General features: G+C 39.8%; 1 protein-coding gene and 1 pseudogene across 2 annotated transcripts in view; one reads left to right on the plus strand and one right to left on the minus strand.

Moving 5' to 3' along the window:
* DOCK11 (dedicator of cytokinesis 11) overlaps positions 1-24,297 on the minus strand; it is a 206,918-nt gene that overhangs the window by 105,103 nt on the left and 77,518 nt on the right. For both annotated transcript variants that reach the window (XM_090265104.1, XM_090265103.1), the window contains exons 11-20: positions 23,298-23,438; positions 21,963-22,160; positions 15,974-16,096; positions 14,411-14,493; positions 11,538-11,660; positions 11,146-11,222; positions 8,368-8,552; positions 8,211-8,276; positions 6,130-6,222; positions 1,349-1,472 (exon numbers count right to left, since the gene is read on the minus strand). In XM_090265104.1, the coding sequence (XP_090121230.1) occupies positions 1,349-1,472; positions 6,130-6,222; positions 8,211-8,276; positions 8,368-8,552; positions 11,146-11,222; positions 11,538-11,660; positions 14,411-14,493; positions 15,974-16,096; positions 21,963-22,160; positions 23,298-23,438 (1,213 nt within the window). The remainder of the gene's footprint in view (positions 1-1,348; positions 1,473-6,129; positions 6,223-8,210; positions 8,277-8,367; positions 8,553-11,145; positions 11,223-11,537; positions 11,661-14,410; positions 14,494-15,973; positions 16,097-21,962; positions 22,161-23,297; positions 23,439-24,297) is intronic.
* On the plus strand, positions 3,360-3,860 carry LOC149990887 (large ribosomal subunit protein uL11 pseudogene; annotated as a pseudogene).

Raw genomic sequence — 24,297 nt, forward strand, 5'->3', positions numbered from 1 at the left:
TCTCATCTTCTCTGTCCCTCTGCTGCTGCCTAATGCCTCCTTTCTTGCCTGGGCTTTTGAAATACCCCCTAACTGGTGTTTCTTCCTTTCTTAGTCCTACTCCAACTCACTTCACGCATTATATTGCTGCCTGATTGGATTTCCTGCAAAACAGCCCTTATTGGTGTTCATAATCCTTTAATATTTCCATATTCATGACAGAATAAAATCACATCCGTAGCCTGGCATTCAGGGCTTTCCATGATCCGAGGCCTCCTTTTCAACCTGACATCCTATGATTCCCCTCCCAGAACCCTGTTCTTTGGTTGTATTGAACTACTTGATCATTCCCTGTCCATTTACCTCAATACTCTCCCTCTGTAAAAGCTGTGGCTTTATTCTGGAATAGTCTACCTTCCTGTCATCACTGTATTCTCAAACTCTACCCCGCCCCTAAGGCCTCACCCAAATACCACCTCCTCCTGGAAGCCTTCCCTGATTACCAGGCACTTGTCCCTCCACCAGATGAGGTAATAACCAGCTCTTCTCTGAGATCACACAGCACCAATTTCTCAGTAATTACTATTTCCCATCTAGTATCACAGTTGTCTGCATAGGTCTGAAGTCCCCTACAAGATCATACGCTTGCTGAAGATGAGATCTACCTTTGACTCTCCATTGTAGTCTCCATAGCACCCACTACATCTTGCACATAATAAGTATGCAGACATTTGTTAAATGAATGATTGAATGAATATAAGATTGATTGAGGCTACTTTGGATTTGAATCCTAGAGCATGCTGACATGTATATTAGAGGGTGTGACACAGGCCATGTTCATAGAGGGGCTTCTATGTTCTCCCAAGGATGCTTCCCATTGGTTTACGTAAAGCCTTGCAGAAGGGGACCGGGACTGGGGCTTCACTACTCAAGCTATTTCAAATTCATTAAATCTGTTTCTCTTACTAGAACCAGGAAGTCCCCAATCTCCCCCTCAGGCTCAAAATTACCCCTAGCTCTAGACTTATTTCTCTTCCGCAGTGAGCAAAACTAGAAAATTCTGGTTGTCAGGCTATTCTACATAAAACAAATAATACAAATATTGCATCACAATATGTGTTTCTCTCTGAGAAGGGCAATGTTCCTTATGTTGCTTACAGTAGTCAAAACACACTGGTAAGCATTTTTATGTTTGGTAGAAATGATGATAAAGTGAACATGTAACTCACGTTTTAAAAAGGAATGTTTTAACTCAAAAATGGGACTTTTTGGTGAGTGAAAGAAGTGTTCTGTAGCTTCATAAAGATTCTATTCTAGGCAATTGTATTTCAAATATCCTGAGACACAGACATTGAAAGCACACACATACCTGAAGTTTCAACTGTGTCCTGCTTTTTGGTTGTTCCCTTTGTGTTGATTTCACAACTCACATGATAAAAAGTGAAAAGCAAATGATGTTTTTGATGCAGATGAATGGGAAGCTCGATTTTAATCTGAAATGACAAAATTACACATAGAATTTTGTTTTGTTTTGTCAAACTGAACTGTCATGTCAGTCCTTGGGTTGTTTCACCAGACTTTTCCAATGATATACTTTTCTAAATGACAGGCCAAGTGGTCAAATAGATATCACTTAAATGTATTCCAAATAATTTTCTGTTTAAAATTACAGTTTAACAACAATATTCTCTTGGGATGTTGGGCCAATTCATTACTTTTGAGGAAAAGTCCAGTGAATTCACCTGGGTTCAACTTTGCAACAGAATTTTCTAAAACACTGGATCAAAACCATACCCTCACAGCCAGAGATGCTGTGTCACTCAATCTCAGTCAGTGAACACAATCCATCTAAAGTAGGCACTAGGACTTCCAGTCAAGATGGAGGCACAGGTAGACACGGTTCACCTCCTTGAACAACCATAAGGATCACAACTAACCTCAAAACAAAAAACAGCCAGAACTGCCAGAAAACTGAACTGTATAAAAGTCCAACAACCAAGGATTTTAAAAAGTCACATTCATCCAGATGGGTAGTAGGGGCAGAGATGGGGAGCTGGGGTGGAGAGGACACGGTGTGCCTGTGGTGAGGTGGTGGCTGTGGCAGTAGTCCCATATTCAAATGTGGTGTATAAAACTCAGGAGGGACACCTGGGGATATCCCAGCCTCAGGCAAAACTGCACAGCCCAGGGTTCTAGTGCTGGGAAAATAAAGCCCCATAGCTTCTAGTTATAAAAACAAGTGGGGGTTGGGGTGGCAGAAGAAACTGCAGGTCTCTCGGAAGAATCTGTTTAAGAAGCCCACACAGCTCTAGAACATACATAAACCCATCCACTCTGAGAATTACCACCAGGGTAACAGCTAGAGGGGCTCCAGCTGAATATGGGAAGTGGGTGAAGTATCGAGCAAGACTCCAGCAGCCATATAGTGGCACTGTCACTATAGTGGCATCTTCGACCCCTCCCCAACATAAAGAACCAGAAAGCAGTTAAGCCAGTTGCCCAACCCTAGTGATCACCTCAGGCTCCACCCTACACAATGTAACATGTAACAGGAGTGTCAAGACAGGGAGTAAAAAAGCAGCCCTGCCTAAAACACAGAAAAACACAAAGGGAGGCTGCCAACTTGAGGAGAGAAAGAAATATGGTCCAAATGAAAGAACAGAACAAAACCCCAGAAAAAGAACTAAGCAAAATGAAGATAGCCTACCTATCAGATGCAGAGTTCAAAACACTGGTGATAAAGATCCTCAGAGAACTCACTGAGTATAGCAAAGGCATAAGGGAAAAAAATAATTCGACACTAAGTGAAATGAAGGAAAATCTACACAAAACCAATGGTGAAGGGAAGGAAACCGGGGTTCAAACCAATGAGTTGGAACATAAGAAAGAAATAAACAGTCAACTACTACAGAATTAAGAAACAATAATTCAAATAATGAGGAGAGAATAAGAAGACTTTGGGAAATCTCCAAAAGTGCCAACATCTGAATCATAGGGATGTCAGAAGGAGATGAGGAAGAGCAAGAAATTGAAAAATAATTTGAAAAAATGAAGAAAAACTTCCTAAATTTGGTGAAGGAAATAGACATATGAGTCCAATAAGCACAGGTCCAAACAAATTGGACCCAAAGAGGACCACACCAAGATAGAGCATAATGAAAATGCCAAAGGTTGAAGACAAAGACAGAATCTTAAAAGCAGCAAGAGAAAAGAAGAGTTACCCACAAAGGAGTTTCCATAAGACTATCAGCTGATTTCTCAAAAGAAACTTTGTAAGCAAGAAGGGACTGGCAAGATTTCGGCTTTCAGCTTGAAGGCAAAAGTGCACTTTTCTTCAGTCATCCTGAATCTGGGTTCATCTGACACCAGCTGTCGCCAACATGCCGTTGAAGTTCGACTCCAATGAGATCAAAGTTGTATACCTGTATTGCACCAGCAGGGAAGTCAGTGCCACATCTGTCCTAGCCCCCAAGATTGGACCCCTGGGCCTGTCTCCAAAAAAGATTGGTTACGACATTGCCAAAGCAACTTGTGATTGGAAAGGTCTGAGGATTACAGTGAAACTGACCATTCAGAACAGACAACTCCAGATTAAGGCAGTGCCTTCTGCCTCTGTCCTAATCATCAAAGCCCTCAAAGAACCACCACGAGACAGAAAGAAGCAAAACAACATTAAGTACAATGGAAATATCACTTTTGATGAGACTGTCAACATTGCACAACAATCCATGCAACATGGATCTTTAGCTAGAGAACTCTCTGGAACCATTAAAGAGATCGCGGGGACTGCCCAGTCTGTGGGTTGCAATGTTCATGGCCACCACCCTCACGACATCATAGATGACATCAGTAGTCATGCAGTAGAATGCCCAGCTAGTTAAGAACTACAAAGGAAAATATTTCTATTAAAGATCATTTGACAGTCAAAAAAACAAGGAAGATACTGGCAAGAAGTATTCAATGTAATGAAAAGCAAGGACCTACAACCAAGATTACTCTATCCAGCAAGGCTATCATTTAGAATGGAAGGGCAGATAAAGTGCTTCCCAGACAAGGTAAAGCTAAAGGAGTTCATCATCACCAAGCCATTATTATATGAAATGTTAAAGGGACTTATTTAAGAAAAAGAAGATCAAAACTATGAACACTAAAATGACAAAAAAACTCATAACTATCAACAACTGAATCTAAAAAGTAAAAACAAAATCCAACTAAGCAACCCAGAATAGGAACAGAATCATAGGTATGGGGATCATTTGGAGGGCTATCAGCTGGGAGGGGGAAGGAGGAGAAATGGGGAAATGGTACAAGGATTAAGAAGCATAATTGGTTGGTACAAAATAGACAGGGGGAAGTTAAGAATAATATAGGAAAGTGTGACGCCAAAGAACTTATATGCATGACTCATGGACATGAACTAATGGGGTGGGGATTGCTGGAGGGAAGAGGGGTACCAGGTGGAGGGGGACAAAGGGGGATAATTGGGACACCTCTAATAGCATAATCAATAAAATATACTTTAAAAAATTAGACACTGAATTTAAAAGGCGACTGTTTTCTGAGCTGTTACCCTCCTTTGCATGAAAAAAATTAAGCTTTGCAAATAAAAAAGTGTCAAAAGTTACTATGGTATACACAAATTACAGTGCATATAAGTTTCTTTAGAAGAAAAATACAACTTTACCCATGAATAAAAAAGTAAAAATAATCACTGAGTTACAAATTAAATCCTAAAAATTAATAATTTAATACCAGCATTTCAAATAATTTTAAAATCAGAACTCATCTGAATGTTTGTAATGCCTCTTGGAAGTATGTGAGACAAATGAAAAATTTAATCAATTTAACACACATGCATTTACCTACACTGAAACACATGTAATTTCTCTCTCTTTCTCCCCCCTCCCTCCCCCTCTCTCATGGTCAATATATAGTGGATGATTTTTAAGCTTATTTATTTTTGATATCCTAAATATAATATAGATTACTTACTACATCATCAAGTTTTCCGAACCGACTGGCATTGGCTACAGAGGGGACATGTTGAACAGCTCAGTGAGGGACTCCTGGCCTAATTATCATTCACATAAGGCATGGTTCTGGTGTTTCAACCAATTTCTGTTGTAGGTATATTTCACCACAGAATGTGCCTGTTTGCAGCATCTATATCATCTGGGTATTTCATGATCTGCTGAACATAAATATAACCATACTCCCTTCCCGGGTTGCAAAAATGCAAGGCCATCCTCTTCCTCATCCTCCATGAGACTAGGGGCACTGGATTGGGAAAGGGATGAGTGAGGTCTAAGGCTGGGGTAGCAGGCCTCCACAGGACAGCAAGTAAACCTGGGGATATCATGACAGCAGCGGGGACGGCTTCAGACGATGCCAGGAGTGGACACATGGGGCCTGAGAAGCCGAAGCGCCAGAGCTTCTGGCCTGGGATTTCCATCCAGGTGTCATAGAGACATGTGGGAATGAAAAGCAGTCTGCAGATTTGGATAAGTCAGGTACATACGGATTAGAAGAGGCTGTAACAGAGACGCTAAGAGAGCCACCAGGAAGTACACTGAGTTGTAGACACAGAGAAATGTGAAGAAGGAAAAGAGAGTCAGAGACAGGGTCTGAGGAAGGCAGCGCAGTGACAGGGAGACAAAGCCACTCAACACTGCACAGAGGTACTTAGTACAACCAGTGGGATTTGGTGGCCCGGCAGTACTGGTGTCTCTTGAAGCATTTCACTTACAGAGGCTGCACCCTCCTGTGCACAACTACAGCAGCAAAGAGGTAGAAGGGTTGTCAAAACAAAACAAAACAAAAAACCCTCTTCTGAATTTCTTATTTTAAAGCTGAGGAAATGAAGACTCAGAAAGGGGAAGTGCCTTGCTCTAAGTCACAGATCCCGCTGTTGTCAAAACTTGGACTTTGTTTCCACGTTGTTCCATCACACCAGAGCCCTTCGATTTGTGGGCAAACCTTCCACTGTCATCAAAGAGCACCAAGCAGGAAGTGGCCCTTTTTTTTTTGATGTGACAGTTTTTTTTTTTATTTTCAAGGGACAAAACCACAGATAAAATGATGACAATGACTCAAAGGGAACAAGAAGCGCAACCACTGTATTTTATAAACGTCAGAATAATGTATTTGTACCTCATCATAGAACTCTGGATTTTGGTTGTGATGTGAAACAACAGCGTAAGCATTCGTGGTAAAAACAGACCCTGCAGGTTTTCCATAAATACACTGCAAGAAAAGAAACAGAGTTACCACTCTCAGTGCAGGTCTCCAAACATGATGCTAAGGAACCACCTACAGTCAGAAGCATCTGCGAGTGCGTGGCCATGGCCAAGGCCACTGGGTTCTCACCATGAGCTCATAAATTCCGAATCATTTACAGTCACCCCAGACATCACCCTGGACATCACCTAACTTGGCTGCATGAATGCTTCTCAATTTCCGGCCATGAAAGAATGCAATTCCAAACTAGTTGATAGCAAGAAGTTGAGCACGGCTATCATTTGGAAGGGAAACACTCTCAAACCTGGCCTGGAAAGCTGACTTCTCTTCTGCCATTTATATTTCTTAATATGAGAAGCTGACACTCAGCCAATCAGCAATGTTTGCTGAATGTTTGTTGTGCAGTGGGCAAGGTGGGGAATTAAAAAAAAGTCCTCACTGGGTTGCTCAATTGGTTGGAACATCTTCCCATACACCAAAAGGCTGCAGGTTCAATTCCTGGCCAGGACACACATGGGAGGCCATAGATTGATGTTTTTTCACTTACATCTCCCTCCCTTCCTCCCTCCCTCTCTCTCTCTTCTTTCTCTCTCTTTTTCTCTCTCTCTCTCTCTCTCACTTTCTTTCTCTCTCCATTCCTCTCTCTCTAAAAATCTATTTAAAAACATATCCTTGGGTGAAGAAGAAAAAAAAAAAAAAAAACCTGCAGACATACTCCTAGCCTAAAGGAATTAAAAATTAAGTTACGACAACTTACTGTTCTCTTCGCTTTATGAGCCACATTTAAAAAGTCACTGGCTTTCTATTACACCAGTAAAATAAATGTAAGGCTTTCTATGGTTCCATAGAAAGATCTAATTTCATTTCCAGTGTGAGTTTTTCACTTCCATTGACCTAACAAGCTCAAGGATGAATATTGGGTCAGCATGCCAAGGTTTTAATTGCCTCACTCTGTAACTTCAGAGCCAGCCTCTAGGCTAGCTAAGAAATGAAATTGAGATGCCATGTGAGTACAGAGCCAGCTCTCCTTAAATATGGTTATGAAGGCAATTTGTAGGAACTGCTGAGAGGTAACTTAAGAATCTTCAAGTACACAAGGATATTGCATGGGGGAAAAAAGAACAGTTATTCCTATCTCCACTGAAGGGAGAATCAGAAAACAGGCTTGATTTGAGCTAGTCTTAATTTAAGTTAGGTTTATCTATGGAAAAAAAGAATCTCTTTTCAAAGGTGAGGGCTATTAAACACCCACGGACTTAGGTGGAGGAGCATTCTGGCCTCCTTCCCTAGGTGGTTTGAGTGGAAGACTAGCCATCCACTTGTCTGATTTAGGCTCAAGCTGGAGAAATGGAGAGCCAGGTAAACACTTGTGACAACTACATGTTCTGACTTCTCTTTCAGGCCTCTGATTAATGAGCTAAGAGCAAAAAAGTAAAAACCAGCTCTAAGGAGTGAAAATGTAAAGGCACTGTGTAGTCACAGGTATTTTAAGGACTGCTGTATCAGATAATACTGAGATGCGGCTTTTCCTAGATCACCAGTCCAAGTTTGGAGGCACCATTTGGCTAGTCCTACAGTAGATGTCTATCTCAGATCAAAGCAGTCATGCTTTGCTTCTGTCAGCTCAAAGCCTGGTCAGGTTTCAAAACCAAGGAGTTTATACTCCCCTGATGGTACCATTATAAACTGTCAGGTCAAAGGAGAAAATGACCTTGTGGTTGGGCATCAGAGAATGCAAAAATCAAAGTGGAACAAAGGCAAAAATCTGGCATATGAATCTTACCCATTTTTAAAGCTCCTACCTCATTTTCTTATTTCTTAATATTTAACTAATCCTTATGGTTCATGTGTAAGAGTAGAAAAGACAATATTACATTTGTTACTTTAGTACATTTCCTTTTTTACATTTAAACAAATTGAATTTAGCATATGGAAGTACTAAGTATCAAAATCTCTGTATCTACCAAAAATGCTGGTCAGTATCATAAACAAACCTTTAGAGCTCTGGCATCACTTTCATCTGAATCCCGGAATTCCACACAGACTGCAATGTTCCTTGCCTAAAATGATCAATCATTCAAAATGAGTCACGGAATGAGAAGATTATAAATAACATATTATACCCCAAAATGTATAGTTTTCCCTGTTTACCTTGGCAAATGTTTTTTGGCTGTCGTATTTTAATTGCAAGGGATATACATACAGATGGTTTTTGTAAATGGTAAATGGATAACAATATTTTGTCATCTCTGGAACAAACTCTTCAACCTCCACAGTAATATTTTGACAATTCTTTTCAAAAGGCTTCAGGGGCACATATGAAGAGGTAATACAATCTACAGCCAAAAAAAAAAAAGGCAAAGACAATACAATTTAAAAATCATTAACACATTCCTATATTTATATAAATATACATTTATTGTGCTCTCCAAGAGTGACTTAAAAAACAGAATTCTTAGCGACTGAGAAAAAGTCATACAATCACCTTAAGAATCCAACAGAACAAGATGGAGTGGCCTGATGCCGATTGCAGAGGAACCCTTTGAACCAGACACGGATTGCTAGAGTACAGTGATTTGCCAAATATAACACATCATCATTTCAAAAAATTGAAATTCTGCAAAGAAATCCATTACATTTTTCCTCCTGTGACTGCAGTTTCACTTTCACCACAAATTTTTATTGGTATCAGGGAAATAACAGTAAATTTATGTCTCCAGTTAGCTCATGGTTAGTCACTTTTAAGAAGTGAACTTGGCGCAGATGCATATTTTCACCTAAGAAATAATGGAAGCCTTTTGAAACCACAGATCTTATGATGTGTTACCAATAATAAATTCAATACTCCTGAGTGTGAAAAGCACAAAGTCTTTGAGAAGTGTAGCAGCATATTTTATGTACTGAAGGTTATCCATATACTTAAGGGCTCTAAGATCACTTGTCCAGTGAGCGTTGGGCCTGAGGACACGGTATCGGGGAGGGGCATTGGTCTTCTCTGATTATTATAGCAATACTTATAATAAAATATCTGGAGTAAAGGTACACAAACAGAAGTGATCATTCCACTGTCCACAGATAACAACTGTTAACATTTTGGCATGTTTCCTTCTAGTCTATATCCCAAGCATGTTTTATATAATAATAATACAAAAACCCTACTGTATATATAGAACTTTATCCTCCTTTTGGAGGACATTGTATCCAATGTCCTATCCCACAAACTCTTTATGAACATCATTTTTCATGACTGCATTAACTTTCATGGCACCGTTGCACCATAATTGCCTTAACTCATCTGGCAATGTTGGACTCTTTGGTTGTTTCCAGTTTTCTCCCACTACTAACAATGCTGCAGAGAACTTCTTTATGGATAAACTGCCTACATTTCACATGATTTCTTCAGGAAAAGTAATTCACTGTACTTACAGATGTTTTAAAATGTAAATTACTACTCCCCCACTACAAGCCTTTAGTGACTTTTCATTGTACTTAGAATAAAATCCAATTTTTTAAGGAGTTACCATGGTCTCTCTATATAATTTCCTGCATGATGTGACACTTTCTACTTCTCCTATTTCATCTTCTGTCTCCTTGTTCCCATCACACGCCACACTGGAGCCATACTGGCTTCCTTTCTGTTCATATAAATCAGGCATTCTCCCACCTCAAGGTCTTTTACCTCTGGAAAGCCCACAGTGGGGCCTGTACAGCAGAAAGTGACTCGGTCACACTCACACTGGCTGGGCTACATGGTAGGCCATCCTTGGCCATCCTTTTTAAAGCAGCCCATCCCAATCAAAGACTAAAATTAGTCACTTATTTGTTTCCTTGTTTATTATCTATCACTCCTTCTAGACTGTAATCTCCTTATCATTAAAGCACTTAGTAGGTATTCAATAAATGTTTACTCAATAAATCCTTATTCAGTGAATAGATAGACAGAATCTCGGAGTTTGAATACCTTAGTTATGAATGTTCTATGGCTATCTGTTGCCAAAAAGTACTCCTACTCATGACAGGTGATGGTGCCTGGCCAAAACCTAGCCAGCATTAGACAGCTTCACTTGAAACAGTTTTGTAAACCTGATAGATGAGCAAAAGCCATTTTATTTTGCATTAGTGGCATTATTACTAAGATTGAACATTTTTTCAAATATTTACTAGCCACCTATGGTAATTGTATTTTCTACAAAGTGTCTTTTGTGTCTTCTGTTCATTTTTCCCCTGGTATTTTAGATTCTTGTCTATAGACAAGAAAAGAGCATCTCCTTTTCCAACCCTCAATTGATGAAACTTACCCAAGGCAAAAGGCAGCAGAAAGAAACTGGGTCACACTCACATCATCTTATACTGTATGTGAAACACCATCATATATAATCAACTTTCTGTAACATTCACCATGTGTACTGAATTGAATTAATACCCCCCCACACACAAATAAAAATTCTTGCCCACCAGCACCTCAGAATATGACCTTACTTGGAAATAGGGTCTTTGCAAGATGTAATTAGTTAAAATGAGGTCATACTAGATTAAAGGCGGGCCCTACATCTAGTGACTGGTGCTCTCAGAAGAGGGAAGCTGGCCATATGATGGTAGAGGCAGAGAAAGGAGTGATGCAGCTACAAGCTGAGGGCTGCCAAGGACTGCCTGGAGCTGGCACAAGCTAAGAAGAAGCAAGGAATGATTCTTCCCTAGAACATTCAGCAGGAACACAGCCCTGGTGACACCTTGATTTTGACATCTGACCTCCAGAACCATGAGAGAATACACTTCTGTTATCTTAAGCCAGCCAATTTGTAATACTTTCTTACAGAAGTCCCAGGAAAATGTATACATCATGTAAGTCTCAAGAAGAATACTGAAAAGGTAAAAACCTCAGACTCAAACATAATCGTTAAGGTTTATTTACAATACATAAGTTCTCACTTGATAAATCCACAGGAACACATTCTACTGTGATGTTTAGGTGCCCAGGAATCATCTGCAATTTGGTCTTCTCTGGCCTAAGTGTAAAACAGAAATATTTCATAGTTAAGAATTATGACTACTAAATGCACTGGTTGCCTTGTATCCAGACTTAAAATTTTAAGCATTTAGTTTCTCCCATATAGGGTGGGTGCAAAAGTAGGCTTACAGTTGTCAGTATGTGGAACGGTTTGTTCCTGTATTATTATTTCTTAATTATTGTATTATTTTCCATACAAAAAAAAACTGTAAACCTACTTTTTCCCCACCTTGTATATGATTCACATTCATCATTTTAAGAAATTATAATACATTTATTTTACTGATATATTGCAGTAACTCCACACACTTACTTCTTATATTCTGAAAGTAACTTGAGAATGTCTTCATTTGAAAGCTTGCTACTGTCTTGTTTATACAAAGGAGAAAACCTCCCGTCCAGATCCAGAGAGCCTTGAATATCTTTGAAAATGGGTCTAAAACACAACACAAGGGTTTTTAAATACTTTACAGAATTGATAAACAACAACAAAATTAGTGCCGGTGGGACCATAAGATTATAAAACTACTTTGGCAAATAGTTTGGCAGTTTCTTAGGAAGTTAAGCATGCACCTACCCTATAATTCTACAATTCCACCCCTAAGCATATTCCCACATGGTACATGAATGTTCATAGCATATTTATTTGTTGTAGCCCCAAACTAGAAACAACCCAGATATTCATCAACAAGTGAATAGATAAACAAACTGTGGTATATTCATACAAGTGGACTACTACTCAAAATGAACAAGTGATACATACAGTAATAAGGATGTATCTCAAAAACGGACTGAACAGATGCAACCAAATACATGGGTACATAATGCGTGGTTCCACTTATATGAAGGCCTAGAATAAATAAGTCATCTACAGTGATAACAATCAGACTGGTGGTTACCTGGGTTCGGGTGGGATGGCTAACGGACAGAAATGTGTAGAAAATTTCTGGAGTGACTGACATGTTCTGTATTTTGGTTGGGGTGGTAATAACATGACTATATACATTTATGAAAATTTGTCAAGTTGGACATATAAAATGTGTACATTTTCACCAAAGATAAAGTATATGTCAAAATTTACAAAACATAAGTTAGATCTTTAAGATCAATTAATATAGTTTGTAACATATATGTATTTTCCAATATGAATTGGAATTATTCCTTCTCCCTCCTCTTCTTCCATTTTTAAGCACCTATTTAACTGCAAAAAATGGGAAGTAATGTGCAAGTATCCAACACACTGGAATAGCTATAGCCAGAAACAACGCCCCTGGCAAAGCCTCTGAAGATGTGGTTATAGACATTAATCACTGTTCCTGCTTCTAAGCATATATCCTTTATTTTCAGTAAACAGAGGTTTATCATACATCTTTTAAATATCCCAGCCAAGCCTCTAGAGTGAGTTCCTGCTACTGCTGACAAAGAAACTAATTCAGGAAGGAAGAATAGCACAATTCCTCATCAGAACTGGGAATTAATGCTTCTAACTTGGAAGGTTTTGACATTGATTTTTATACTGGCAAAACAGCATCAAGTAGCTACGGCCTGAAGGGGGCGCAGCGTGCCACAGTGGTCTAGAGTAGGCTTTGAAGTCAGGAACCACAGGGTTCAGATTCCTGCTTGCACACATTCTATAAACTTGGGCAGAAACGTTTTCTTTTCACTTTTGTGCCTCAATTTCCTCATCTCCAAGATGGGGATAATAGTATCTGTCTCTTAAGAAAATGTACATTAATCACTTAGACCACTGCCTTGTACAGAATTAGCACTCAATAACTATAAATAATAACAGCAGCAGCACCAACTGATTTTTCAGGCTGGGGCATCACTAAGTGTGCTTATATTTACAAGCCATATTTCACCTTATATAATGCCTAACTATACCACCCACCCCCTCCTTGGCTATCATTTTTTAGCATTCTGTAAAAACAAGGACAATGTGCCTCTTCATCTACCAACATACAATGTATTTTGAGACCTTCCCAAAAATTAAACGATTATAAATGGTGACAGAAGACTTAATTAACTTAGAGTCTCCTACCCGTATGCTACTCCCTAGCACCCACTGAACATAATTGACTGAATTATTCAGAACATAGTGCCCTTTCCCCAGAAGTTCTAGTGAGCTGTGTACCAGCTGTACCACAACACAAGCCAATTAACCTGTACTTCGAAAGTGGGATAAGCAAGAAACACATTTTAAGTCATCATTGTATGTAGACTTGCAATGTCTGGGAAAACCCACATGATCCACCATAAGATATGTGGTATAAATAACACATTTCCCAATAAATACACTACCTCTGAAGGGTTTGCTGAGTTTGTCATCAGAAAGCAAGAAAATCAATTAATTACACACACTGAACAACTGCATTTTTTGCCTTCTCATTTTTTGTATGTTTTCCAAAATTATTCTATGCTATCTATTCAAAGCATAAACCCAGCCAACTCTGAAATATTGGGCATATTATACGTCATTTACTATAATTTTTGGTTTTCTAGAAAAAATTTCCATCACTTTAGCAAATAAGATACCTTAAAACGCAATGAAATCAAGTGGTGTCAGTAAGATTAGTAACCCAATCCAAAGAACATTTCCCTGAAGCAGGACATATGAAGAAATGAATGCGTCTTTGAAGCACAGCAAATTCTAAGAGAAAGAATTCTTGTATCCTGTTGTGAACGGAATGTTTGTATACCCCCCCCCCAAAGTCCCTATGTTGAAATCTAATCCCCAAAATGATTATATTAGGAAGTGGTACCTTTAAGGGTGGAGCCCTCATGAATGGGATTAGTGCCCTTATAAGAAGAGACTAGAGAGCTTGCCCACCCTCTTTCCATAGCGTGAGGACATAAAAAAAAAAAAACAAAAAAACAGCTGTTCCCACCCTGGAAAAGTTTTCACCAGAACCCAATAATGCTGCCACCCTGACCTTGGGACTTCCAGCCTCCAGAATTGTGAGAAATAAATATCTGTTGTTTAAGCTACAAACATTTGGCTTAAATACTTGTTGTTTAAGCTAGTAATTTGTTGGAACAGCCTGAAGGGACTAGAACACATCCCAGGTGCCCCAAAACATAACTGGCTTGTCAGAAACAAACTTCTGAATGCTACTGGCAAAGACAACATCCCTTCACTTCATATATAAACGTGAGTGGAAGGGTCAGGATTACATATGTACAAACCTGGCAGCCCAGGCAAAGGGCATTCTGTATTGTCCAAGGCGGCTGCACACCTGCTTGGCTGTCCTGTGTACCTTCTGGGCTGTCTAAGGTCACAAATAAGAAGATAGGCTCATATTTGTTCCAACTATCAGGGATTCTCCCCCAAATAATTTCCCCAACTTAACTAATATACAACATCAAAATCAAGAGAAACATATATAGAAATAGCTACAAATGAAACACAATACACATCGGCTACCCACTTTTCAAGACTGAAGCAGTATTTCTTAAAGGTTTTGTGTTTTCCATTAACAGACCTTTCATCAGGATAGCCTTCATCAAGATATCTGAAGACAAATAAAATGGATACAGGGCACATTTTGGACCAAAGGTTCCTATTGAGAAATCTTTAAGCAGTTTAAATGTGTATTTCTCTTCACACATGAGAAGACACACTCATCCTCCTTCGGAGAAGTTTGTTCTGGATATGTTTGACATTTTTACTCTCAAGCTAAAAGCCAAGTGACCAGAGTCAATACAATTAGTTAAGTGTAGGCAGGAGCCACTGTTCTCACAGGCACTGAGAGATGACAAAGGACATTAACTGCCTATAGAATCTCAGCTGGCTGTGAAATGCTGGCTGCATGTTTATCCTTAGGGATACAGATGCTAGAAGCTTTTATCTACCTCGAAACCCCTTTTTTCCTTCACAGATTAGTCACGTGTATCCTCAGCATCTTCCACTTCATAAACACTATTTGGATACACAACTAAATGCCACTAAGAGCAGATGGATTGTTCATAAATACCCGGTAGCTGGAGAGCTGCTAATGAACTGTGCCACAAACATGCTCCTTCTCTGGGCCTCAGTTTTCTCACTTATAAAATGAGAACAGAGGATTCAATCAATAATTTCCCTAAATTTAGACTTCAGGGTCCAGAAATTTGGATGATTATATGGGTTGTTGACTTTTAATGTTGCCATTTAAATACAAGAAACAGTAAAGATCCCTACTATTTAATATACCAACATTTTATGAAGAATAGGTAGGTATAATGTTTACAAAATAGCAAAGGCAAAAATCAGATTAAAGGTCAGCCCTTTGAATTGAATACATTTAGATTCTCATGAATAGCTCTCTCGTCTTTGCTCATTTCATCTTCTTATAGCAGTAAATTTGAGTATAGACTGGCATTTGGGCACCACAGAACTGGATCATCTTTACCCTCCCAGCTCTGACATTCTAGGGATGTCAATAGAACTGGGAGAAAAAAAAAAGTTGGCTATTGCCAAGGATACAGTGTCAGTGAACAGATGTTGCTGAAAAACCTTTAGCTCTTATTCTGTTAAGCCAGCAGAAATCAGATTGTCATGTAAACAGAACATAAATGAAAATGGGGAAAAAGGTTCGTTCAAGGTTTAGCGTGCATAGCATACAATATTTTCAGCATATACTCCATGCTGAGTGAGGAAGTTTTTTGAGGTGTTTTTTTTAAGAGGTCATCGACAATCAGATTTAGAATATCAGTAAAAGGCAAGTTCTACAGTAAGCTGAAATGTTCACAGACGATCTTTATAAATACCTTTGCTGGGTCTGAATTTTTGATGTAGGGCTCTGCACAGTGTGTAATATTGCCCTGGAGCACCTTTTCAATTCGCGCAACAAGAAAAATTTCAGGATGTGGATTTGTTACTGAGAAAATTCCCTGGGGAAAAAAAAATAGACTTCCATTAGGCATTTTATGTAACCTCATACATATAGTTGTTAATGATTCCAAGTAGTGTGTTTGGCATAGAATGGTGGTGGTCAACACAGAATCATTTCCAGGACCCTGGAAATAGATGGCATTGCCTTTCAGACAGTTTTCTAAGCTCCCAATGTGCCTTCCAAAATGGATTTTGCATTTTCTCACCAACTTCACATCTATTACTCTCCAAAGTGCAGGTTGTCACCCTTGCTGCTTAGCTTCCTGTGTTTAGCTGTGTTTGCAAGGTACATTGTTGGACCTAATTAATACAATGTATACTGTTCGGCTTAACTGGTATGGCCTAAACTGCTCTGCATTTCTCAAATAGAACTGGATAAGCATTTTAAAATATAGCTGTGTGTAACTTCAGAGCAATTCACTCACAATTAATACTGATTGCAACTAAGAGGAAGAAAATAATGTGTTGGTCTGCACAACAGTTTTCAAGCTGCGTAACAAAAACTAGATTATCTTACAGAAAGTGATCCTTTGTGACAGATAAAGAGCTCTGGGGCTTTCAAGGTAAAGGGAGTGGTACAGAGGGTCCAAACCTCTTGGTTTTGTTCCTATGCGCTTTATTTAGGGGTACTAATGTGCACTGGTGGTGAAGAAGAGCTGGGCCAGAGGCCTTGTCCTGTAGGGCCAGACTCCCAGCCCATGTGGGCTTCCTAGACTCTCCCTGGTTTGCATTTTGGGGACAGGGTAAGGTTAGAAACTAATTGGACAAAAGGCAGAACTGCTCCAGAGAGTATCCCCCTATAATGAAATCCCTTGTCAGTGAAAGAACATCTCTGTGCCTCAGTGTTCTGATCTGTGAACGGGAAGTAACATAAGTACCTGCATCCCAGGGCTCTTGGAAGGGTCAGACAAGGTGTGCCATCCTGGAAAGCACTCAGCACGGGAGCAGGCCCACCATGTTTGCTCAGTAACATGTGGCTGCTAGTAGGGGCAGCAGCAATAGTGATCACAGAGAAAGAAGTGAAAGCAACTTGCTCTTATCAACTGTCAACTCATCTCAGATTATAATACTCCTTGTTGGCACCAGTGTGGGGAAATGCTGAGAATACTGAGGATGGAGAAGCATAGATACTCAGTGGGCATTAGCTACAGCAGTGATCAGTATTACTATTCTCATCCAGAGTCATGGCGTGAGGTGTTGGCTACAGCGGTGCCAAGGCTGCAAGGCAGTATATAGCACGGCATATATAGTCTGGGAACCCAGGTTGCAGTGCTCTTCGTTGTCCACTTGCTGGCTTTGTAAACCTTTCTAATTCTCACTTTCTTTTTTTTTAATCCTTACCCGAGGACATGCTTATTAATTTTAGATGGAGGGGAGCGAGAGAGAGAAAAGGGGAGAAACACCGATGTGCAAGAAAGACATCGATTCGTAGGCATCCCGACCAGGCACCAAACCCATAACCAAGGCATGTGCCCTGACTGGGAATGGGACCCGTGACTTTTTGATATACGGGACAACGCTTTAACCGAGCTATACAGAACAGGGCTCTAAACCTCAATTTAAAATCTTTAAAATATGTACATCATAGAACCTGCTTTGAGGCTTTTTACAAAGACTGAGATAATGCATGGAAATCATCTAGCACAGTTCTGTGACAACAGGTAAGCATGAATTACACGATCATTCTGCCAGCCATATCTCACAGCATGAGCAGCATGTTCCTGGAAGGACTGCAAATACAGTTCTGTGACCTTGAATTAGTTTGGGCCACTGTAGTAATGAGGTGCCTCCTGTGCATGACTTCATTCCATCCATACAAGATGTTTGTTCAGTAGCTCCTCCTGGTTTAGGGAATTGTAGCCCCTGCCTGAGCATGGGCTCAGGTTTGTTCAGCAGCTAGTACTACCATCATTCCTGAACATGCCTGATCTCATCTGTCATTCCCATTTCACAGGTGAGAAACCTGAGACATAGAAAGGATACGACTTGCCTAAACCTGCAAATGGTGGAGCCAGAATGTGAACTTAGGAAATTGGGCTGCCAAGCAGGTTTTAACCACTTCCTTCCATGCTTGCTGCTTGAGAATTCAAACCTGGATCAGCCATCGACCTGGGATCCTTAAAAGCTGTTGGTCTGTGGAAGGAATTACTTAGCATCTTACACTTTTCTCTTTTGCCTTGTCTGCCTCACAGGGTTCTATTTGCAACAAATGAGATAATGTGTCTGAAATGCTTTGAAAACTGGAGAGTGCTATCTTAACGCAGTTGGTAATATACCAAGTAGAAAAACAAAACTTGGTAGAGTACCAGAGATGGATTTTTCCACTGGAATTCCTTTGGGTGGTGCTCCTTTAAACAACAGGGACAATCAACTAACAGGCTTTTTGGAAGGTATTATATTTGGAAAGAGCTGAGCTAGACAGGGGATGACATGCTTGTTCCACATGCATTCCGAGGAAACTTCTGTAACCTTGGTTGTACCTACATTAGTACCCTTAAATAAAGCACAAAGGAACAAAGCCAGGAGGTTTGGATCCTCTGTCCCCTACCTTTACCTTGAAAGCCCCAGTGTGCTTTACTTGTCACAAACGGCCGTTTTCTATAGGATGGCTTAGTTTTTGTTACACAGTTTGAAAACTGTTATGCAGGCCAACACCTTATTTTCTTCCTCTTAGCTGCCCTCCACAGGGTGACTCCTACCCGCTTCAATGCTCCCTACCTCAAAAGAATAGGTCAAGTGTACTCCAGCTCCCAGCACTTACATAGCCTCCTGGGGCACAGCAAGTCATGCGGTGGTGGGAGCTCTGCACCCTTTCACTGGCCCCACAACTGCTGCCCCCCAGCAGGGAGCCCTGAGAGCCCCCGGAGAGGCAGACTCCCAAGTGTGAGCAGCTCCTCCAAAACCACAACTCAAATGTGGGGGACACGGGGCACTGAGCTCTGTCAGGGCATCTGGGAAGAAACTGCCAAGAGCCTGCTAGTCAAGTGAATGGTCACAGTTACTGGTGTCTGGGAAGCAAAACTACTGGATGGACCCAACTTCCTCCATTTCCTGTGGTCACCCTGTTGCTGCTCACTCAGGAAGCCACGGGAGAGAAAGACTCTGAGGAGCAGATGGGGAGAGCTGAGAATGGCCCCCAAATACCCACCCTCCACAAAACCCTGGAAGCTGCCTGTTCCTATAGATAATGCTGCCACTTGAATAGCCTTGCTGGAAGGGAATGGGCTAATAGACAGCCCTTTCTGGGAATTCTGGGGAACTGGGTTGTGTCCCTCCCTCTAGGGTGACACAAAAGCAGTACAGTATAGTGGTCAAAACCGGCGCTTTTTAGGGAGCCTGCTAGATGTAGGTTCAGGTCTTCTTCCCCATCCTATTAGCTCCTTTACCTTGGGGAAGCCACTTGACTGCTGTGTCTCAGTTTCCCTATCTGTAAAATGGGGATAGTAACAGTACCTACTTAGTTAACTGAATTGTTGTGAGAATTAACTGACCATACAGATAAATACCTAGAGAAAAACATCAGAAATAGGTAAGTGCTTGAATTGTTGTTATTGCTGAAAAATGGTTGAGCTGGGATCTGCTAACATTGAGTCTCTCTCTATATAGTACTGCTTCTTTAACCTAAATGGGAAGAAGTTGAGGAAAACTTCCAAATAAAATGCTCAACTATTCGGAGTAAATGAGCATTTGGTCGTATCTTTACTTGATTTGTAAAAGGGTTCAAATGATAAAGCCATTTGAGGCCCCTGCCCACCATTCTCATGTGTCCAGCTCTCAACTAATCCTTTGAGGCCTCTCTTAAGACCCACATCTCTTGTGGTCTTCTAAGTTAAATCCTGACCACTGACCCTCTCCCATTCCAAATTTGACTGCTACCATTATGCCATATGCTTCAGCACTTAATTGCATTCTGCCTGCCTTTGAGATATTTCAAACAGACCTAGGTTCAAATCCTGACTGCACCACTACTGGCTCTGAAATGGTTAGCAGCTTACTTAATCTCTCAGAACTGCAGTTTCCTCATCTGCAAAACAGCAATAATTAGTTATACTATTTCACAAGAATGTTATGATTCCATGAGACACCAGTGGAAAATTCTGGCAGGAGATAGTCAAACATGTTGCTTTTCTTCCTGACCTAGATTATAAGTGGGATGACACCTGGAAGCACAATTGAAACTGTCTGCATTGAATCTAAGTACACTGAAGTGATTTCATAAATACATTGTTGGCTTAAAATGATTTATTTGATTTGTGCAAGAAAATTTAAACATACAATTCAATAGCAAGTTCTCAAATATATATAACACTGAACTCACTCAATCTCTTTTAGAAGCCAAGGCTGTTGTGTGGAATATACACATATGAGACAACTATACTCTGTGAAACAAACTAAGGGGCTGTGCCCTAGCCAGTGTGGTTCAGTTGGTAAGGAGTGTTGTCCTATGGACTAAAAGGCTGCGGGTTCCATTCCCAGTCAGGGCACATACCCAGGTTGCAGGTTCAAGCCCCGGCTGGGGCGTGTACGAGAAGGCAGCAAATCATTATAGCTCTCCCTCTCTCTCTCTTTCTGTCTGTCTCTGTCTGTCTCTGTCTCAGCAATTTTTAAAATGTCCTCAGGTGAGGATAATAAAAAGTAAAAAACAAACAAACAAAAACTGGGGGATCGTAAGGGAACAAGGGACAACGGATAATGCAGGGAAAAGCTATCAAAAATCTATAGCACAAAAGGGTGGTGACAACACATGTAAAGGCTTCACCTGCCGTTTGGCAGACTCTATCAATGAGTATAATCTTTGACCCTCAAAACATGGAATTTATTCTAAGGAGACAAGTCAACAAATGAGCTAACATGTACATACAAGGATATTCAATGCCACATTGTTTATGATATTCAAAAATTAGAAATATTCTAAGTAGCTCAATCAATGATAACCAGGATGTTAAGTGATTACAGTAGGTCTAAAATAGCATAAGTGATACATTATGTATACTCTTAAACCAACAGTATGTCTTTACAAACACACACACACACACCCACACACACCAGACAGCTAGAAAATGTTTGCCAAAATGTTAATAATTGCCATATTACACCTTTTTTATTATTTGAACTTTCTACATAATGTATTATCTTTATAATCAGAAAAAAAGGAACATTTTTATTTTTGGAAAATAAATCTTACAATGTGACCTGCTTTGTTCTTCTTACTTTAAGTCTTTGGCATACTCTAGTTTCCTTTCAGCTCCAAAGGTCTAGAAGGCAATCAAGTTCTGCTCTGCCTAACCTCTTATAGCCAGCAGTCTGATCAGAGGTCAGAATGCCAGGGAACTGGCAGGCTCTTTCTAAAGGGGATTCTTCATACCAGATAGGACAGAAGAGAGCAGCACTGCAGCTGTGACACAAGCAGTTCTCTCTCACTGCTCTGCAAGCAGAACTCCATGTATAAAGAGCCTTTATGCTCCATTAAAACTATCTACTCATAATAGAATGGGAATTAGGGATGGAAGGTTATTGCAGGGTCACTTTCTCTTCAAAGAAACAAGCCTTTCAGGCACTTATTGCCTTGCTCAGAAGTATGCACATGGGTATGGGTGTGTGTACATATGTCTGTCTGTGTGTGTCTCTGTCTGTGCGTGTGTGTTCCTGTGTTACTTGCATTCCATCTGATAAAACACTTCCTTTGAGACTCACATCATGATCCCAATTGAAATGTTACTTGGCGAATGCTTACTAGCATATTTATTTGCTGGTTTCCCTTTTCCCCTTCCAACTTCAGTCACTAGAAAAACACCTATACACAGACCTGGGTGTTTATGTTTCTTTTTCTGAAGGTGCTAACAAAACTAAAAGATCATTCTTTACCTGCTTTATGTAGCGTAACTGAGATTCAGCAATTCCATGAATGAAAGACTCTGTACTTGCATCACTGGCCAGTTGGGATGAAGTGCCCCACAGCATGTCACGAACAGATGGGGGATTCAGGTCTATGTGGAAGTCGGCTGAAATCTTACAATTGTTCTTTACATCAAATAGGGCAAGAGTGATAAAAAAGGGTTCAACCTGGGAAAAAAGACAATTCCATTTTTAAACTAAGACTTTTAGGTGGAATGCGGGAAGAGATACAAATTACAAAATAATTTTTTTATTCTTCAAGTTTCTGTGATTACAGTTCCATTCTGAGCTCAGTATTTAGCTGAAATTGCATTGTAGCTCATTTGCATGTTAGAAAGAACATTCTAAATAACAGGTTATCAAATCTTAACTTTTGTCAGGTATAAGTAATTTCACAAGTTATAAAAATTTTCAAATGAGTAGAAATGCGATGCCAAATTTAAAGAACACTAATTGTTTTATAAATAAAATTTAATTTTCCATAGGTTTACTGACATTATCCCAAAATAATGCCAATATTATTGACGAGAAAGAAATCTTTTCTTTTGTGATGCTACAGCTTACTGGATTATACATTTTCTAAGAACTGATGTCAGGCAACACCAAATTACTTGACAAAGGCTTTGTTGCCCCATCAGCAGCTTTGGAAGACATGATTCCTCTCTACAGATGGCATCTGAAAGCTGGTCACAAAGAGAAATTTCATGCCAGATGGCATAAACATTAACTCTTTACACACAGAAAGTCTGCTAGTAAATTTCAGCTACACTATAAGAGAATAAATCACTGTGGAAATTTTTCAAAGATAAAACTAGAACCAAAAAAATGAAGATGAATACAAAATGCAGTCTCTCTGGCAATTGTACATTTATAGTTTCAAGTATTTCTGATCTACTCAAATGATCAGTGGTAGCTAATAATTAGAATTTTCTGTGCAGAACAAAATGAATTCACTCCGAGAACAGCGAGTGAGGCTAGCTGACTGCACAGCAACTATGCCCCTGCCCGGCTCTGGTGTTCATTACTCCTGGCTCTGAGCCAATTTCACAGAAGTCATAGTCTCTAGTAGAATTCACAAGTCTGAGGATGTTTCTAGGGTCTGGGGACATGTTCACAAATCTTAAGATGAAGACATTTTCATATTTTGGCAAAAAAAAGACATGTATGAAATTCTTCCATCTCATATGTATCAAAACATGTAGCAATGGAATTCTCATCCAGTAAATAAGTTCTCAGCAATTAAAAAAAAATAGTGTTTCCTTAATGTATTAGGTGAAGAGAGGTAGAAGGAAAAGTCATACATACATTTGTGGGTGGTCCTTTTGCATTGTCTCCAACTTGACCCAAGATATTGAAAGTTAAATCATGGCAATTTACCAGGAACCGTTTATTGCACTTTTCCTCAAATGGCTTTATATCAGGTTCAATTCCTGAAAAGTCCAGTCTCTACAAAATAGATAATCATTTGCAAAAGAAAACAATTCATATTAATATATATCTACAAGTAAAAATTGCAGGATCCAACACTTTTCTGTCCATCCTTCATTTGAATCCTTATTATTTTTACTCAACAAGCCTTTGTAAAGCTCTTAGACTGAGATTCAAACACTGACAAAGAAATTCTGGAGGAAGATTTTGAGACACTGATGTGAGGCAAAGGAAAAGTCAGAAGTCTGTACTATGACCTACAAAGTCCTATTTATGATATGACTTCCTACTCCCCCAATTCCTCTGACCCCATTCCCTACCGCTCTTGCTTCCCTTCCCACCCTCTGTTCCAGCCACACTGGCATCCTCAGTTATTTCTCTAGCACCCCAAGTACACTCCTACCTCAGGGCCTTTGCACTTGCTGTTCTGTCAGGAAGCTTCTTTCCCCAGATAAGACACATGGCTTACTCACTCCATTTCATTCAATTGCATTTCCACAAAGACCTTCCTTAACACTATTAAAAAAAAAAAAAAAAAAACTGCTCCCACTCTGAGAGTCTATACTCCCTTTCCTTGATTTAATATTCTAACAATACTTTTTAAATATTTACTTAGGTCTTTATTGTTTGTCTTCTCCACAAAATATATGTTCGAGGATGGTAGGTGCTTTGTTTCTTTTATAAGCTGTACAGGAGGCAAAACTGCCATGAATGGACATGGGAGGAATCAAGAATTACACAACAGTCTCTAACTTGGAAGATTCAGTAGATTGTGATGCTAAGAATTTAACTGCCAAAAAAAAAAGATGCATAGCAAATATGGGGAAAGAATAAGTACAGATGAGTTCAGTTTGGGATGTGTTGAGTTTGCGGTGCT

The sequence above is a fragment of the Furipterus horrens genome, unplaced genomic scaffold, assembly GCF_987537825.1.
Source record: "Furipterus horrens unplaced genomic scaffold, mFurHor1.1.pri manual_scaffold_17, whole genome shotgun sequence".
NCBI classification, from domain to species: domain Eukaryota; kingdom Metazoa; phylum Chordata; class Mammalia; order Chiroptera; family Furipteridae; genus Furipterus; species Furipterus horrens.